Here is an 18930-nt window from a genome sequence, read left to right as displayed (position 1 = left end):
AATACTATTTTTACTAGAACAATAAATGTAATTAAATCCAAAATACTTAATTTATCCGACAAAGAGAAAAGTAGCTCGACTCTGGGACGGGTTCAGGCTAATACCGACTCTGGGACGGGTTCAGGCTAATACCGACTCCGGGACGGGTTCAGGCTAATACCGACTCTGGGACGGGTTAAGGCTAATACCGACTCCGGGACTGGTTCAGGCTAATACCGACTCCGGGACGGGTTCAGGCTAATACCGACTCCGGGACGGGTTCAGGCTAATACCGACTCCGGGACGGGTTCAGGCTAATACCGACTCCGGGACGGGTTCAGGCTAATACCGACTCTGGGACGGGTTCAGGCTAATACCGACTACCGACTCTGGGACGGGTTAAGGCTAATACCGACTCTGAGACTGGTTCAGGCTAATACCGACTCCGGGACGGGTTCAGGCTAATACCGACTCCGGGACGGGTTCAGGCTAATACCGACTCCGGGACGGGTTCAGGCTAATACCGACTCCGGGACGGGTTCAGGCTAATACCGACTCTGGGACGGGTTCAGGCTAATACCGACTCCGGGACGGGTTAAGGCTAATACCGACTCCGGGACGGGTTCAGGCTAATACCGACTCCGGGACGGGTTCAGGCTAATACCGACTCCGGGACGGGTTCAGGCTAATACCGACTCCGGGACGGGTTCAGGCTAATACCGACTCCGGGACGGGTTAAGGCTAATACCGACTCCGGGACGGGTTAAGGCTAATACCGACTCTGGGACGGGTTCAGGCTAATACCGACTCCGGGACGGGTTCAGGCTAATACCGACTCCGGGACGGGTTCAGGCTAATACCGACTCCGGGACGGGTTAAGGCTAATACCGACTCTGGGACGGGTTCAGGCTAATACCGACTCCGGGACGGGTTCAGGCTAATACCGACTCTGGGACGGGTTCAGGCTAATACCGACTCTGGGACGGGTTAAGGCTAATACCGACTCCGGGACGGGTTCAGGCTAATACCGACTCCGGGACGGGTTAAGGCTAATACCGACTCCGGGACGGGTTAAGGCTAATACCGACTCTGGGACGGGTTCAGGCTAATACCGACTCTGGGACGGGTTCAGGCTAATACCGACTCTGGGACGGGTTCAGGCTAATACCGACTCCGGGACGGGTTCAGGCTAATACCGACTCCGGGACGGGTTCAGGCTAATACCGACTCTGGGACGGGTTCAGGCTAATACCGACTCTGGGACGGGTTAAGGCTAATACCGACTCTGGGACGGGTTAAGGCTAATACCGACTCTGGGACTAGTTAAGGCTAATACCGACTCCGGGACTAGTTAAGGCTAATACCGACTCTGGGACTAGTTAAGGCTAATACCGACTCTGGGACTAGTTAAGGCTAATACCGACTCTGGGACTAGTTAAGGCTAATACCGACTCTGGGACTAGTTAAGGCCAATACTGACTCTGAGACTATTTAGTTTAAAGGTAATACTGACTGTGGGACTAGTTAAGGGTAATACTGACTGTGGGACTAGTTAAGGGTAATACTGACTGTGGGACTAGTTAAGGGTAATACTGACTGTGGGACTAGTTAAGGGTAATACTGACTGTGGGACTAGTTAAGGGTAATACTGACTGTGGGACTAGTTAAGGCTAATACCGACTCCGGGACGGGTTAAGGCTAATACCGACTCTGGGACGGGTTCAGGCTAATACCGACTCCGGGACGGGTTAAGGCTAATACCGACTCCGGGACTGGTTCAGGCTAATACCGACTCCGGGACGGGTTCAGGCTAATACCGACTCCGGGACGGGTTCAGGCTAATACCGACTCCGGGACGGGTTAAGGCTAATACCGACTCCGGGACGGGTTCAGGCTAATACCGACTCTGGGACGGGTTCAGGCTAATACCGACTCTGGGACGGGTTCAGGCTAATACCGACTCTGGGACGGGTTCAGGCTAATACCGACTCTGGGACGGGTTCAGGCTAATACCGACTCCGGGACGGGTTAAGGCTAATACCGACTCCGGGACGGGTTAAGGCTAATACCGACTCCGGGACTGGTTCAGGCTAATACCGACTCCGGGACGGGTTCAGGCTAATACCGACTCCGGGACTGGTTCAGGCTAATACCGACTCCGGGACGGGTTCAGGCTAATACCGACTCCGGGACGGGTTCAGGCTAATACCGACTCCGGGACTGGTTCAGGCTAATACCGACTCCGGGACGGGTTAAGGCTAATACCGACTCCGGGACTGGTTAAGGCTAATACCGACTCCGGGACTAGTTAAGGCTAATACCGACTCCGGGACTAGTTAAGGCTAATACCGACTCCGGGACTAGTTAAGGCTAATACCGACTCTGGGACTAGTTAAGGCTAATACCGACTCTGGGACTAGTTAAGGCTAATACCGACTCTGGGACTAGTTAAGGCTAATACCGACTCTGGGACTAGTTAAGGCCAATACTGACTCTGAGACTATTTAGTTTAAAGGTAATACTGACTGTGGGACTAGTTAAGGGTAATACTGACTGTGGGACTAGTTAGTTTAAGGGTAATACTGACTGTGGGACTAGTTAGTTTAAGGGTAATACTGACTGTGGGACTAGTTAGTTTAAGGGTAATACTGACTGTGGGACTAGTTAGTTAAGGGTAATACTGACTGTGGGACTAGTTAAGGGTAATACTGACTGTGGGACTAGTTAGTTTAAGGGTAATACTGACTGTGGGACTAGTTAGTTTAAAGGTAATACTGACTGTGGGACTAGTTAAGGGTAATACTGACTGTGGGACTAGTTAGTTTAAGGGTAATACTGACTGTGGGACTAGTTAGTTTAAGGGTAATACTGACTGTGGGACTAGTTAAGGGTAATACTGACTGTGGGACTAGTTAAGGGTAATACTGACTGTGGGACTAGTTAAGGGTAATACTGACTGTGGGACTAGTTAAGGGTAATACTGACTGTGGGACTAGTTAAGGGTAATACTGACTGTGGGACTAGTTAAGGGTAATACTTACTGTGGGACTAGTTAGTTTAAGGGTAATACTGACTGTGGGACTAGTTAGTTAAGGGTAATACTGACTGTGGGACTAGTTAAGGGTAATACTGACTGTGGGACTAGTTAGTTTAAGGGTAATACTGACTGTGGGACTAGTTAGTTTAAAGGTAATACTGACTGTGGGACTAGTTAAGGGTAATACTGACTGTGGGACTAGTTAGTTTAAGGGTAATACTGACTGTGGGACTAGTTAGTTTAAGGGTAATACTGACTGTGGGACTAGTTAAGGGTAATACTGACTGTGGGACTAGTTAGTTTAAGGGTAATACTGACTGTGGGACTAGTTAAGGGTAATACTGACTGTGGGACTAGTTAAGGGTAATACTGACTGTGGGACTAGTTAAGGGTAATACTGACTGTGGGACTAGTTAAGGGTAATACTGACTGTGGGACTAGTTAGTTTAAGGGTAATACTGACTGTGGGACTAGTTAGTTTAAGGGTAATACTGACTGTGGGACTAGTTAAGGGTAATACTGACTGTGGGACTAGTTAGTTTAAGGGTAATACTGACTGTGGGACTAGTTAAGGGTAATACTGACTGTGGGACTAGTTAGTTTAAGGGTAATACTGACTGTGGGACTAGTTAGTTTAAGGGTAATACTGACTGTGGGACTAGTTAGTTTAAGGGTAATACTGACTATGGGACTAGTTAGTTTAAGGGTAATACTGACTGTGGGACTAGTTAGTTTAAGGGTAATACTGACTGTGGGACTAGTTAGTTAAGGGTAATACTGACTGTGGGACTAGTTAGTTAAGGGTAATACTGACTGTGGGACTAGTTAAGGGTAATACTGACTGTGGGACTAGTTAGTTTAAGGGTAATACTGACTGTGGGACTAGTTAAGGGTAATACTGACTGTGGGACTAGTTAGTTTAAGGGTAATACTGACTGTGGGACTAGTTAGTTTAAGGGTAATACTGACTGTGGGACTAGTTAGTTTAAGGGTAATACTGACTGTGGGACTAGTTAGTTTAAAGGTAATACTGACTGTGGGACTAGTTAGTTTAAGGGTAATACTGACTATGGGACTAGTTAGTTTAAGGGTAATACTGACTGTGGGACTAGTTAGTTTAAGGGTAATACTGACTGTGGGACTAGTTAGTTAAGGGTAATACTGACTGTGGGACTAGTTAGTTAAGGGTAATACTGACTGTGGGACTAGTTAAGGGTAATACTGACTGTGGGACTAGTTAAGGGTAATACTGACTGTGGGACTAGTTAGTTAAGGGTAATACTGACTGTGGGACTAGTTAGTTAAGGGTAATACTGGTACGTACCACAAGAAGGTGTGTGTCAGTCTCAGACGAGGCATCTTAGGCTGGTACCCCAAAGACCTGCTGAGACCTGGGACTGGGGGGGACAGAGAGAGACTTTAGACCTGGGACTGGGGGGGGGGCAGAGAGAGAGACTTTAGACCTGGGACTGGGGGGGGGACAGAGAGAGAGAGAGAGACTTAAGACCTGGGACTGGGGGGCAGAGAGAGAGACTTAAGACCTGGGACTGGGGGGGGGGGACAGAGAGAGAGAGAGAGAGAGACTTGAGACCTGGGACTGGGGGGGGGGGACAGAGAGAGAGAGAGAGAGAGACTTGAGACCTGGGACTGGGGGGGAGAGAGAGAGAGAGACTTGACACCTGGGACTGGGGGGGGCAGAGAGAGACTTTAGACCTGGGACTGGGGGGGGGGCAGAGAGAGAGAGAGAGAGAGAGAGAGACTTTAGACCTGGGACTGGGGGGGAGACAGAGAGAGAGAGACTTTAGACCTGGGACTGGGGGGGAGACAGAGAGAGAGAGACTTGAGACCTGGGACTGGGGGGCAGAGAGAGAGAGACTTGAGACCTGGGACTGGGGGGGGCAGAGAGAGACTTAAGACCTGGGACTGGGGGGGGACAGAGAGAGAGAGAGAGAGACTTGAGACCTGGGACTGGGGGGAGAGAGAGAGAGAGAGAGACTTGAGACCTGGGACTGGGGGGAGAGAGAGAGAGAGACTTGAGACCTGGGACTGGGGGGAGACAGAGAGAGAGAGACTTGAGACCTGGGACTGGGGGGAGAGAGAGAGAGAGACTTGAGACCTGGGACTGGGGGGGGGGCAGAGAGAGAGAGAGAGACTTGAGACCTGGGACTGGGGGGAGAGAGAGAGAGAGAGACTTGAGACCTGGGACTGGGGGGGGAGAGAGAGAGAGAGAGAGAGAGACTTAAGACCTGGGACTGGGGGAGACAGAGAGAGAGAGAGAGAGAGAGAGAGAGACTTAAGACCTGGGACTGGGGGGGGGGGGACAGAGAGAGAGAGAGAGAGAGACTTGAGACCTGGGACTGGGGGGAGAGAGAGAGAGAGAGAGACTTGAGACCTGGGACTGGGGGGGAGAGAGAGAGAGAGAGACTTGAGACCTGGGACTGGGGGGGAGAGAGAGAGAGAGAGACTTGAGACCTGGGACTGGGGGGGGAGAGAGAGAGAGAGAGACTTAAGACCTGGGACTGGGGGGGGGGACAGAGAGAGAGAGAGAGACTTGAGACCTGGGACTGGGGGGGGAGACAGAGAGAGAGAGACTTGAGACCTGGGACTGGGGGGAGACAGAGAGAGAGAGACTTGAGACCTGGGACTGGGGGGGAGACAGAGAGAGACTTAAGACCTGGGACTGGGGGGGAGACAGAGAGAGAGAGAGAGAGAGAGAGACTTGAGACCTGGGACTGGGGGAGACAGAGAGAGAGAGAGAGAGAGAGAGAGAGAGAGACTTGAGACCTGGGACTGGGGGGAGAGAGAGAGAGAGAGAGAGAGAGAGAGAGAGAGAGAGAGACTTGAGACCTGGGACTGGGGGAGACAGACAGAGAGAGAGAGAGAGAGAGACTTGAGACCTGGGACTGGGGGGGGGAGACAGAGAGAGAGAGAGAGAGACTTGAGACCTGGGACTGGGGGGACACAGAGAGAGAGAGAGAGACTTGAGACCTGGGACTGGGGGGGGGGAACAGAGAGAGAGAGAGACTTGAGACCTGGGACTGGGGGGACACAGAGAGAGAGAGAGAGACTTGAGACCTGGGACTGGGGGGGGACAGAGAGAGAGAGAGAGAGAGAGAGAGAGAGAGAGACTTGAGACCTGGGACTGGGGGGGGGGACAGAGAGAGAGAGAGACTTAAGACCTGGGACTGGGGGGAGACAGAGAGAGAGACGTAAGACCTGGGACTGGGGGGGCAGAGAGAGAGACTTAAGACCTGGGACTGGGGGGGGGGCAGAGAGAGAGACTTAAGACCTGGGACTGGGGGGGGACAGAGAGAGAGACTTAAGACCTGGGACTGGGGGGGGCAGAGAGAGAGACTTAAGACCTGGGACTGGGGGGGGACAGAGAGAGAGAGACTTGAGACCTGGGACTGGGGGGACAGAGAGAGAGAGAGACTTAAGACCTGGGACTGGGGGAGACAGAGAGAGAGAGAGACTTGAGACCTGGGACTGGGGGGACAGAGAGAGAGAGAGAGAGACTTAAGACCTGGGACTGGGGGGAGACAGAGAGAGAGAGACTTAAGACCTGGGACTGGGGGAGACAGAGAGAGAGAGAGAGAGAGAGAGAGACTTGAGACCTGGGACTGGGGGGGAGACAGAGAGAGAGAGAGAGAGAGAGAGAGAGACTTGAGACCTGGGACTGGGGGGGAGAGAGAGAGAGAGAGAGAGACTTGAGACCTGGGACTGGGGGGGGAGACAGAGAGAGAGAGAGAGAGAGAGAGACTTGAGACCTGGGACTGGGGGGGGAGACAGAGAGAGAGAGAGAGAGAGACTTGAGACCTGGGACTGGGGGGACAGAGAGAGAGAGAGAGAGACTTAAGACCTGGGACTGGGGGGAGACAGAGAGAGAGAGAGAGAGACTTAAGACCTGGGACTGGGGGGGAGAGAGAGAGAGAGAGAGAGAGAGACTTGAGACCTGGGACTGGGGGGGGAGACAGAGAGAGAGAGAGACTTGAGACCTGGGACTGGGGGGGAGACAGAGAGAGAGAGAGAGAGAGACTTGAGACCTGGGACTGGGGGGGGAGACAGAGAGAGAGAGAGAGAGAGAGAGACTTGAGACCTGGGACTGGGGGGGAGACAGAGAGAGAGAGAGAGACTTGAGACCTGGGACTGGGGGGGACAGAGAGAGAGAGAGAGAGACTTGAGACCTGGGACTGGGGGAGACAGAGAGAGAGACTTGAGACCTGGGACTGGGGGGAGAGAGAGAGAGAGAGACTTGAGACCTGGGACTGGGGGAGAGAGAGAGAGAGAGAGAGAGAGAGAGAGAGAGAGAGACTTAAGACCTGGGACTGGGGGAGAGAGAGAGAGAGAGACTTAAGACCTGGGACTGGGGGGGGACAGAGAGAGAGAGAGAGAGAGAGACTTGAGACCTGGGACTGGGGGAGAGAGAGAGAGAGAGAGACTTGAGACCTGGGACTGGGGGAGAGAGAGAGAGAGAGAGAGACTTAAGACCTGGGACTGGGGGGACAGAGAGAGAGAGAGAGAGAGAGACTTGAGACCTGGGACTGGGGGGGGAGACAGAGAGAGAGAGAGAGAGACTTGAGACCTGGGACTGGGGGGAGAGAGAGAGAGAGAGAGACTTAAGACCTGGGACTGGGGGGACAGAGACAGAGAGAGAGAGAGAGAGAGAGACTTGAGACCTGGGACTGGGGGGGGACAGAGAGAGAGAGACTTGAGACCTGGGACTGGGGGGAGACAGACAGAGAGAGAGAGAGAGAGAGAGAGAGAGAGAGAGACTTGAGACCTGGGACTGGGGGGAGACAGAGAGAGAGAGAGACTTGAGACCTGGGACTGGGGGACAGAGAGAGAGACTTGAACAGTCACGTTCCAGGTAGCAGGGTAACAACCATCTCAGCTACTGAACAGTCACGTTCCAGTAACAACCATCTCAGTAGCAGGTTTACAACCATCTCAGCTACTGAACAGTCACGTTCCAGGTAGCAGGTTAACAACCATCTCAGCTACTGAACAGTCAGGTTCCAGGTAGCAGGGTAACAACCATCTCAGCTACTGAACAGTCACGTTCCAGGTAGCAGGGTAACAACCATCTCAGCTACTGAACAGTCACGTTCCAGGTAGCAGGGTAACAACCATCTCAGCTACTGAACAGTCAGGTTCCAGGTAGCAGGGTAACAACCATCTCAGCTACTGAACAGTCACGTTCCAGGTAGCAGGGTAACAACCATCTCAGCTACTGAACAGTCACGTTCCAGGTTAACAACCATCTCAGTTACTGAACAGTCACGTTCCAGGTAGCAGGGTAACAACCATCTCAGCTACTGAACAGTCACGTTCCAGGTAGCAGGGTAACAACCATCTCAGCTACTGAACAGTCACGTTCCAGGTAGCAGGGTAACAACCATCTCAGCTACTGAACAGTCAGGTTCCAGGTAGCAGGGTAACAACCATCTCAGCTACTGAACAGTCACGTTCCAGGTAGCAGGGTAACAACCATCTCAGCTACTGAACAGTCACGTTCCAGGTAGCAGGGTAACAACCATCTCAGCTACTGAACAGTCACGTTCCAGGTAGCAGGGTAACAACCATCTCAGCTACTGAACAGTCACGTTCCAGGTAGCAGGGTAACAACCATCTCAGCTACTGAACAGTCACGTTCCAGGTAGCAGGTTAACAACCATCTCAGCTACTGAACAGTCACGTTCCAGGTAGCAGGGTAACAACCATCTCAGCTACTGAACAGTCAGGTTCCAGGTAGCAGGGTAACAACCATCTCAGCTACTGAACAGTCACGTTCCAGGTAGCAGGGTAACAACCATCTCAGCTACTGAACAGTCACGTTCCAGGGTAACAACCATCTCAGCTACTGAACAGTCACGTTCCAGGGTAACAACCATCTCAGCTACTGAACAGTCACGTTCCAGGTAGCAGGATAACAACCATCTCAGCTACTGAACAGTCACGTTCCAGGTAGCAGGGTAACAACCATCTCAGCTACTGAACAGTCACGTTCCAGGTAGCAGGGTAACAACCATCTCAGCTACTGAACAGTCACGTTCCAGGTAGCAGGGTAACAACCATCTCAGCTACTGAACAGTCACGTTCCAGGTAGCAGGGAAACAACCATCTCAGCTACTGAACAGTCACGTTCCAGGTAGCAGGGTAACAACCATCTCAGCTACTGAACAGTCACGTTCCAGGTAGCAGGGTAACAACCATCTCAGCTACTGAACAGTCACGTTCCAGGTATCAGGGTAACAACCATCTCAGTTACTGAACAGTCACGTTCCAGGTAGCAGGGTAACAACCATCTCAGCTACTGAACAGTCACGTTCCAGGTAGCAGGGTAACAACCATCTCAGCTACTGAACAGTCACGTTCCAGGTAGCAGGGTAACAACCATCTCAGCTACTGAACAGTCACGTTCCAGGTAGCAGGGTAACAACCATCTCAGCTACTGAACAGTCACGTTCCAGGTAGCAGGGTAACAACAATCTCAGCTACTGAACAGTCAGGTTCCAGGTAGCAGGGTAACAACCATCTCAGCTACTGAACAGTCACGTTCCAGGTAGCAGGGTAACAACCATCTCAGCTACTGAACAGTCACGTTCCAGGTAGCAGGATAACAACCATCTCAGCTACTGAACAGTCACGTTCCAGGTAGCAGGGTAACAACCATCTCAGCTACTGAACAGTCAGGTTCCAGGGTAACAACCATCTCAGCTACTGAACAGTCACGTTCCAGGTAGCAGGTTAACAACCATCTCAGCTACTGAACAGTCACGTTCCAGGTAGCAGGGTAACAACCATCTCAGCTACTGAACAGTCAGGTTCCAGGTAGCAGGGTAACAACCATCTCAGCTACTGAACAGTCACGTTCCAGGTAGCAGGGTAACAACCATCTCAGCTACTGAACAGTCACGTTCCAGGTAGCAGGGTAACAACCATCTCAGCTACTGAACAGTCACGTTCCAGGTAGCAGGGTAACAACCATCTCAGCTACTGAACAGTCACGTTCCAGGTAGCAGGGTAACAACCATCTCAGCTACTGAACAGTCACGTTCCAGGTAGCAGGGTAACAACCATCTCAGCTACTGAACAGTCACGTTCCAGGTAGCAGGGTAACAACCATCTCAGCTACTGAACAGTCACGTTCCAGGTAGCAGGGTAACAACCATCTCACGCCACACAGAAGTTTACCTATAGAAGGTTTGAAGTTCTTCAGTTGTTTGTCTTTGTCTCCGATCTTGTCCTCTGTTCTCATATTCTGGGGTTTAGCAGGGACCTCATTTCCCACACTGCTCCTCTCTCTCTCCTTAGCCTTCTCCTCTTCCTGCATTTCATTACTACAGAGAGAGAGAGGAGGATGGAGAGAGGGAGAGAGAGGATAGAGAGAGACGGATAGAGAGCGAAGGATAGAGAAAGAGAGAGAAGGCAAGAAAGAAGGAGAGAGAAATGAAAGAGAGGAGTCTTTACACACTCTTAAGTCTGTCTGTCTGTCTGTCTGTCTCACCGTGCAGCAGGGTCTGTCTGTCTGTCTGTCTGTCTGTCTGTGTCACCGTGCAGCAGGGTCTGTCTGTCTGTCTGTCTGTCTGTCTGTCTCACCGTGCAGCAGGGTCTGTCTGTCTGTCTGTCTGTCTGTCTGTCTGTCTGTCTCACCGTGCAGCAGGGTCTGTCTGTCTGTCTGTCTGTCTCACCGTGCAGCAGGGTCTGTCTGTCTGTCTGTCTCACCGTGCAGCAGGGCCTGTCTGTCTGTCTGTCTGTCTCACCGTGCAGCAGGGTCTGTCTGTCTGTCTGTCTGTCTGTCTCACCGTGCAGCAGGGCCTGTCTGTCTGTCTGTCTGTCTGTCTGTCTGTCTGACCGTGCAGCAGGGTCTGTCTGTCTGTCTCACCGTGCAGCAGGGTCTGTCTGTCTGTCTCACCGTGCAGCAGGGTCTGTCTGTCTGTCTGTCTGTCTCACCGTGCAGCAGGGTCTGTCTGTCTGTCTCACCATGCAGCAGGGTCTGTCTGTCTGTCTGTCTGTCTGTCTCACCGTGCAGCAGGGTCTGTCTGTCTGTCTGTCTCACCGTGCAGCAGGGTCTGTCTGTCTGTCTGTCTCACCGTGCAGCAGGGTCTGTCTGTCTGTCTGTCTGTCTCACCGTGCAGCAGGGTCTGTCTGTCTGTCTGTCTCACCGTGCAGCAGGGCCTGTCTGACTGTCTGTCTGTCTCACCGTGCAGCAGGGTCTGTCTGTCTGTCTGTCTCTCTGTCTGTCTCACCGTGCAGCAGGGCCTGTCTGTCTGTCTGTCTGTCTCACCGTGCAGCAGGGTCTGTCTGTCTGTCTCACCGTGCAGCAGGGTCTGTCTGTCTGTCTGTCTGTCTCACCGTGCAGCAGGGTCTGTCTGTCTGTCTGTCTGTCTGTCTGTCTGTCTGTCTGTCTGTCTGTCTCACCGTGCAGCAGGGTCTGTCTGTCTGTCTGTCTCACCGTGCAGCAGGGTCTGTCTGTCTGTCTGTCTGTCTCACCGTGCAGCAGGGTCTGTCTGTCTGTCTGTCTGTCTGTCTGTCTCACCGTGCAGCAGGGTCTGTCTGTCTGTCTGTCTGTCTGTCTCACCGTGCAGCAGGGTCTGTCTGTCTGTCTGTCTGTCTCACCGTGCAGCAGGGTCTGTCTGTCTGTCTGTCCGTCTGTCTCACCGTGCAGCAGGGTCTGTCTGTCTGTCTCACCGTGCAGCAGGGTCTGTCTGTCTGTCTGTCCGTCTGTCTCACCGTGCAGCAGGGTCTGTCTGTCTGTCTCACCGTGCAGCAGGGTCTGTCTGTCTGTCTGTCTGTCTGTCTGTCTGTCTGTCTCACCGTGCAGCAGGGTCTGTCTGTCTGTCTGTCTCACCGTGCAGCAGGGTCTGTCTGTCTGTCTGTCTCACCGTGCAGCAGGGTCTGTCTGTCTGTCTGTCTCACCGTGCAGCAGGGTCTGTCTGTCTGTCTGTCTGCCTGTCTGTCTCACCGTGCAGCAGGGTCTGTCTGTCTGTCTGTCTCACCGTGCAGCAGGGTCTGTCTGTCTGTCTGTCTGTCTGTCTGTCTGTCTGTCTCACCGTGCAGCAGGGTCTGTCTGTCTGTCTCACCGTGCAGCAGGGTCTGTCTGTCTGTCTGTCTGTCTCACCGTGCAGCAGGGTCTGTCTGTCTGTCTGTCTCACTGTGCAGCAGGGCCTGTCTGTCTGTCTGTCTGTCTCACCGTGCAGCAGGGTCTGTCTGTCTGTCTGTCTGTCTCACCGTGCAGCAGGGTCTGTCTGTCTGTCTGTCTGTCTCACCGTGCAGCAGGGTCTGTCTGTCTGTCTGTCTGCCTGTCTGTCTGTCTCACCGTGCAGCAGGGTCTGTCTGTCTGTCTGTCTGTCTGTCTCACCGTGCAGCAGGGTCTGTCTGTCTGTCTGTCTGTCTGTCTGTCTGTCTGTCTGTCTGTCTCACCGTGCAGCAGGGTCTGTCTGTCTGTCTGTCTGTCTGTCTGTCTCACCGTGCAGCAGGGTCTGTCTGTCTGTCTGTCTGTCTCACCGTGCAGCAGGGTCTGTCTGTCTGTCTGTCTGTCTGCCTGTCTGTCTGTCTCACCGTGCAGCAGGGTCTGTCTGTCTGTCTGTCTCACCGTGCAGCAGGGTCTGTCTGTCTGTCTGTCTGTCTGTCTGTCTCACCGTGCAGCAGGGTCTGTCTGTCTGTCTGTCTCACCGTGCAGCAGGGTCTGTCTGTCTGTCTGTCTGCCTGTCTGTCTCACCGTGCAGCAGGGTCTGTCTGTCTGTCTGTCTGTCTCACCGTGCAGCAGGGTCTGTCTGTCTGTCTGTCTGTCTCACCGTGCAGCAGGGTCTGTCTGTCTGTCTGTCTCACTGTGCAGCAGGGCCTGTCTGTCTGTCTGTCTGTCTCACCGTGCAGCAGGGTCTGTCTGTCTGTCTGTCTGTCTGTCTCACCGTGCAGCAGGGTCTGTCTGTCTGTCTGTCTCACCGTGCAGCAGGGTCTGTCTGTCTGTCTGTCTGTCTGCCTGTCTGTCTGCCTGTCTGTCTGTCTCACCGTGCAGCAGGGTCTGTCTGTCTGTCTGTCTGTCTGTCTCACCGTGCAGCAGGGTCTGTCTGTCTGTCTGTCTGTCTCACCGTGCAGCAGGGTCTGTCTGTCTGTCTGTCTGTCTGCCTGTCTGTCTGTCTGTCTGTCTGTCTCACCGTGCAGCAGGGTCTGTCTGTCTGTCTGTCTGTCTGTCTGTCTCACCGTGCAGCAGGGTCTGTCTGTCTGTCTGTCTGTCTGTCTGTCTGTCTCACCGTGCAGCAGGGTAGGAGCTGGAGATGCGGAAGCGGACCTGTTCTATAGCCGACTTCACTAAAGCATCACTAGGAGAGACAGAGGGGTGGACTATAAACTCCACCTGGAGGAGAGGAGGAGGGAGGGGGAGGAGAGGGGGAGGAGAGGAGGAGGAGAGGGGGAGGGGGGAGGAGAGGGATAAGAGGAGGAGGGGAGGAGAAGAGAGGAGGGGGAGGAGAGGAGGAGGGGGAGGGGGGGATAGGAGGAGGAGATGAGGAGGAGGGGGAGAAGAGAAGAAAAAGTGATAAACTGTTAGAGAAACTAGTTGAATCATCTACAGGTGTGTGGTCATGGTAACACGCTGTAAATGCAGCGTGTGAATTATGTCTGTGTGTGTGCGCGCGCACGTGTGTCCGGTGTGTGTGTGTCCAGTGTGTATCCAGTGTGTGTGTGCCCGGTGTGTGTGTGTGTGTGTACCTTCTTGCTGACTCCGTCCTGTATCACAGTGGTCCTGAACAGTTTGAGCATTCCCTCTTTAGACAGAGATCTGATGAGACGCAGGATAGACTTCTTACAACACTTAGTGTTCACTCCATCTAGCTTCTCCTCATCCTGAACCAACCTCTGGATTCTAGAGGGACAGAGAGGACGAGAGGGAGGAGGGGGGAGAGGGAGAGACAGAGGGACAGAGAGAGAGACAGAGAGAGAGACAGAGAGGAGGGACAGAGAGAGAGACAGAGAGAGAGACAGAGAGGAGGGACAGAGAGGAGGGACAGAGAGGAAGAGAGGGAGGAGGGGGGAGAGGGAGAGAGACAGAGACAGAGACGAGAGAGACCGAGACAGAGGGACAGAGAGGAGGGACAGAGGGACAGAGGAGGGGGAGAGAGGAAGAGAGGGAGGAGGGGGAGGAAGGGGGAGAGAGGGACAGAGAGGAGGGGGGATGAGAAGAACAGTATAAATCAGATTGAGAATTATTATTATTTATTTTTTTAACAACAAATCCCAGTGAGACAGGAAGTGGTGTGACTGACGTGAAGAGGCCCTCTATGATCTTGAGGCTCTGAACAGCTTCCACAATCACATTCTTCCTCTTCAGCAGGCGGTAGGTCTGGCGGTGGTGCTCCTGGCCCAACAGAGACCGGGGGGGTTCAGACAGGGAACTCGACTTAAAGACATCTCTACATCATAATGTTTGAGAGACACTCTCTACAGGCCACACCTTCTGACTGGGGATCTCCTCGATGACCGTGACGCTGTCCTCTGCTTGGCTGTTGCATGCGAACATACTCCCAGTCTGGTCCAATGAAACGTCAGGACCGAATTTTGACGACGACGACGACTCCTCAACTGGGCTGAGCCAAGATTCCAGCTCTGGCTCCTGATTGGCTCCACCTTTGGTAGGAGGCAAGTGAAAGCAGGGGCATATTTAGGGGCGTGAAACATCACAGATAGAAATAGATCTGATACAATTCCTCAACCTGACAGCCAATCATATCTGTTCTCCAACAAACCTTTCCATCTCAACGTTCTGAACAGGTTCAGGGCTTTCGGAAAGTATTCAGACTCCTTCACTTTTTCCACATTTTGTTACAGCTTTGTTCTAAAATGGATTTTTTTTTTTTATTCATACTATCTACCCCCATAATGACATCACAATACCCCATAATGACATCACAATACCCCATAATGACGTCACAATACCCCATAATGACATCACAATACCCCATAATGACATCACAATACCCCATAATGACAAAGCGAAAACAGGTTTTTAGAAATGTAAAAACAGAAATACCTTATTTACATAAGTACTCAGACTCTTTGCTATGAGACTAAATGCAGCTCCTGTTGCATCCTGTTTCCATTGATCATCCTTGAGATGTTTCTACAACTTGATTGTTGTCCACCTGTGGTAAATTCAATTGATTGGACATGATTTGGAAAGGCACCCTCCTGTCTATATAAGGTCCCACAGTTGACAGTGCATGTCAGAGCTGCTCTGGCCCCCCAATGGTGGAACAAACTCCCTCACGACGCCAGGACAACGGAGTCAATCACCACCTTCCGGAGACACCTGAAACCCCACCTCTTTAAGGAATACCTAGGATAGGATAAAGTAATCCTTCTCACCCCCCCTTAAATGATTTAGATGCACTATTGTAAAGTGGCTGTTCCACTGGATGTCATAAGGTGAATTCACCAATTTGTAAGTCGCTCTGGATAAGAGCGTCTGCCAAATGACTTAAATGTAATGTATGTAAATGTAGAGCAAAAACCAAGTCATGAGGTCGAAAGAATTGTCTGTAGATCTCCGAAACAGGATTGTGTTGAGGCACAGATCTGGGGAAGGGAACCAAACAATGTCTGCAGCATTGAAGGTCCCCAAGAACACAGTGGCCTCCATCATTCTTAAATGGAAGAAGTTTGGAGCCACTAAGACTCTTCCTAGAACTGGCCGCCCGGCCAAAATGAACAATCGGGGGAGAAGGGTCTTGGTCAGGGAGGTGACCAAGAACCTGACGGTCACTGACTGGGCGTCCAGAGTTCCTCTGTGGAGATGGGAGAACCTTCCAGAAGGACAACCATCTCTGCAGCACTCCACCAATCAGGCCTTTATGGTAGCGTGGCCAGACGGAAGCCACTCCTCAGTAAAAGACTCACAACAGCCCGCTTGGAGTTTACCAAAAGGAATGTAAAGACTCACAACGGCCCGCTTGGAGTTTACCAAAAGGAATGTAAAGACTCACAACGGCCCGCTTGGAGTTTACCAAAAGGAATGTAAAGACTCACAACGGCCCGCTTGGAGTTTACCAAAAGGAATGTAAAGACTCAGAACGACCCGCTTGGAGTTTACCAAAAGGAATGTAAAGACTCAGAACGGCCCGCTTGGAGTTTACCAAAAGGAATGTAAAGACTCAGAACGGCCCGCTTGGAGTTTACCAAAAGGAATGTAAAGACTCACAACAGCCCGCTTGGAGTTTGCCAAAAGGAATGTAAAGACTCACAACGGCCCGCTTGGAGTTTACCAAAAGGAATGTAAAGACTCACAACAGCCCGCTTGGAGTTTACCAAAAGGAATGTAAAGACTCAGAAGACTCCCATGAAAGACGAGATTCTCTGATGAAACCAACTGACGAACTCTCTGGGCTGATGAAACCAACTGACGAACTCTTTGGCCTGAATGCCAAGTGTCACATCTGAAGGAAACCTGGCACAATCCCTACGGTGAAGCATGGTGGTGGCAGCATCATGCTGTGGGGATGTTTTTCAGTGACAGGGACTGGGAGACTCGTCAGGATCGAGGGAAAGATGAACAGAGCAAAGTACAGAGAGATCCTTGATGAAAACCTGGTCCAGAATGCTCAGGACCTCAGACTGGGGCGAAGGTTCACCTTCCAACAGGACAACGACCCTAAAGCACACAGCCAAGACAACGCAGGATTGGCTTCGGGACAAGTCTCTGAATGTCCTTGGAGTGGCCCAGCCAGAGCCCGGACTTGAACCCGATCGAACATCTCTGGAGAGACCTGAAAATAGCTGTGCAGCGACGCTCTCCATCCAACCCAACAGAGCTTGAGAGGATCTGCAGAGAAGAATGGGGAAAAACTCCCCAAATACAAGTGTGACAAGCTTGTAGCGTCCTACCCTAGAGGACGCGAGGCTGTAAACGCTGCCAAAGTACTGAGTAAAGGGTCTGAATTCTTAAGTAAATGTGTTATGTCATTTTTTTGTATTTAAAAAAAAAAAACTTTTACAGAAATGTCTAAATAACCTGTTTTTGCTTTGTAATTATGGAGTGTTGTGTGTAGACTGATGAGGGATTTTAACGTGTATTGTTATTTTAGAATAAGGCGGTAAAATGCAGAAGAGGTGAAGGGGTCTGAATACTTTCCGAATGCCCTGTAAACGGAGATGAAATCTTAAGTGAGCATTAGTTAGATTGGAACCCCTACAGGATGCTAAGGGGTAGGGAATTGGGTGTTAGGGTGGGTGCAGAGTGATGAGGTACCAGGAAGTAGAGTTAGGTCAGTATTTAAGGTGTTGGGTCAGTATTTAAGGTGTTGGGTCAGTATTTAAGGTGTTGGGTCAGTATTTAAAATGTTGGGTCAGTATAAGGTGTTGGGTCACTATTTAAGGAGTTGGGTCACTATTTAAGGTGTTGGGTCACTATTTAAGGTGTTGGGTCACTATTTAAGGTGTTGGGTCACTATTTAAAATGTTGGGTCAGTATTTAAGGGATTGGGTCAGTATTTAAGGTGTTGGGTCAGTATTTAAGGTGTTGGGTCAGTATTTAAGGTATTGGGTCAGTATTTAAGGTATTGGGTCAGTATTTAAGGTATTGGGTCAGTATTTAAGGTGTTGGGTCCTTACTCGTGATGGGTGCAGAGTGATGAGCTACCAGGAAGTAGAGTTTGGTCAGTATTTAAGGTGTTGGGTCAGTATTTAAGGTGTTGGGTCAGTATTTAAGGTATTGGGTCAGTATTTAAGGTGTTGGGTCAGTATTTAAAATGTTGGGTCAGTATTTAAAATGTTGGGTCAGTATTTAAGGTGTTGGGTCAGTATTTAAAATGTTGGGTCAGTATAAGGTGTTGGGTCAGTATAAGGTGTTGGGTCAGTATTTAAGGTGTTGGGTCAGTATTTAAAATGTTGGGTCAGTATAAGGTGTTGGGTCAGTATAAGGTGTTGGGTCAGTATAAGGTGTTGGGTCAGTATAAGGTGTTGGGTCAGTATAAGGTGTTGGGTCAGTATAAGGTGTTGGGTCAGTATAAGGTGTTGGGTCAGTATAAGGTGTTGGGTCAGTATAAGGTGTTGGGTCACCATTTAAGGAGTTGGGTCACCATTTAAGGTGTTGGGTCACTATTTAAGGTGTTGGGTCACTATTTAAGGTGTTGGGTCACTATTTAAAATGTTGGGTCAGTATTTAAGGGATTGGGTCAGTATTTAAGGTGTTGGGTCAGTATTTAAGGTGTTGGGTCAGTATTTAAGGTATTGGGTCAGTATTTAAGGTATTGGGTCAGTATTTAAGGTATTGGGTCAGTATTTAAGGTGTTGGGTCCTTACTATGATGGGTGCAGAGTGATGAGCTACCAGGAAGTAGAGTTTGGTCAGTATTTAAGGTGTTGGGTCAGTATTTAAGGTGTTGGGTCAGTATTTAAGGTATTGGGTCAGTATTTAAGGTGTTGGGTCAGTATTTAAAATGTTGGGTCAGTATTTAAAATGTTGGGTCAGTATTTAAGGTGTTGGGTCAGTATTTAAAATGTTGGGTCAGTATAAGGTGTTGGGTCAGTATAAGGTGTTGGGTCAGCATTTAAGGTGTTGGGTCAGCATTTAAGGTGTTGGGTCAGCATTTAAAATGTTGGGTCAGTATAAGGTGTTGGGTCAGTATAAGGTGTTGGGTCAGTATAAGGTGTTGGGTCAGTATAAGGTGTTGGGTCAGTATAAGGTGTTGGGTCAGTATAAGGTGTTGGGTCAGTATAAGGTGTTGGGTCAGTATAAGGTGTTGGGTCAGTATAAGGTGTTGGGTCAGTATAAGGTGTTGGGTCAGTATAAGGTGTTGGGTCAGTATAAGGTGTTGGGTCAGTATAAGGTGTTGGGTCAGTATAAGGTGTTGGGTCAGTATAAGGTGTTGGGTCAGTATAAGGTGTTGGGTCAGTATAAGGTGTTGGGTCAGTATAAGGTGT

The 18930-nt window shown here is 50.9% G+C and overlaps 1 protein-coding gene across 1 annotated transcript in view; it reads right to left on the bottom strand.

Annotated features, from left to right (window-relative positions):
• The window catches only part of LOC135530416 (general transcription factor 3C polypeptide 1-like), a gene marked incomplete at its 5' end in the record, with an annotated part of 106889 nt that overhangs the window by 73556 nt on the left and 14403 nt on the right, over nucleotides 1-18930 (bottom strand). Inside the window, 6 exon segments of the mRNA XM_064958749.1 lie at nucleotides 4341-4413; nucleotides 10211-10356; nucleotides 13270-13373; nucleotides 13727-13880; nucleotides 14281-14372; nucleotides 14469-14641. Of these exon segments, the coding sequence (XP_064814821.1) occupies nucleotides 4341-4413; nucleotides 10211-10356; nucleotides 13270-13373; nucleotides 13727-13880; nucleotides 14281-14372; nucleotides 14469-14641 (742 nt within the window).

The sequence above is a fragment of the Oncorhynchus masou genome, unplaced genomic scaffold (assembly GCF_036934945.1).
Source record: "Oncorhynchus masou masou isolate Uvic2021 unplaced genomic scaffold, UVic_Omas_1.1 unplaced_scaffold_1338, whole genome shotgun sequence".
NCBI lineage: Eukaryota > Metazoa > Chordata > Actinopteri > Salmoniformes > Salmonidae > Oncorhynchus > Oncorhynchus masou.
This window is presented reverse-complemented; position numbering and strand designations above follow the sequence as displayed.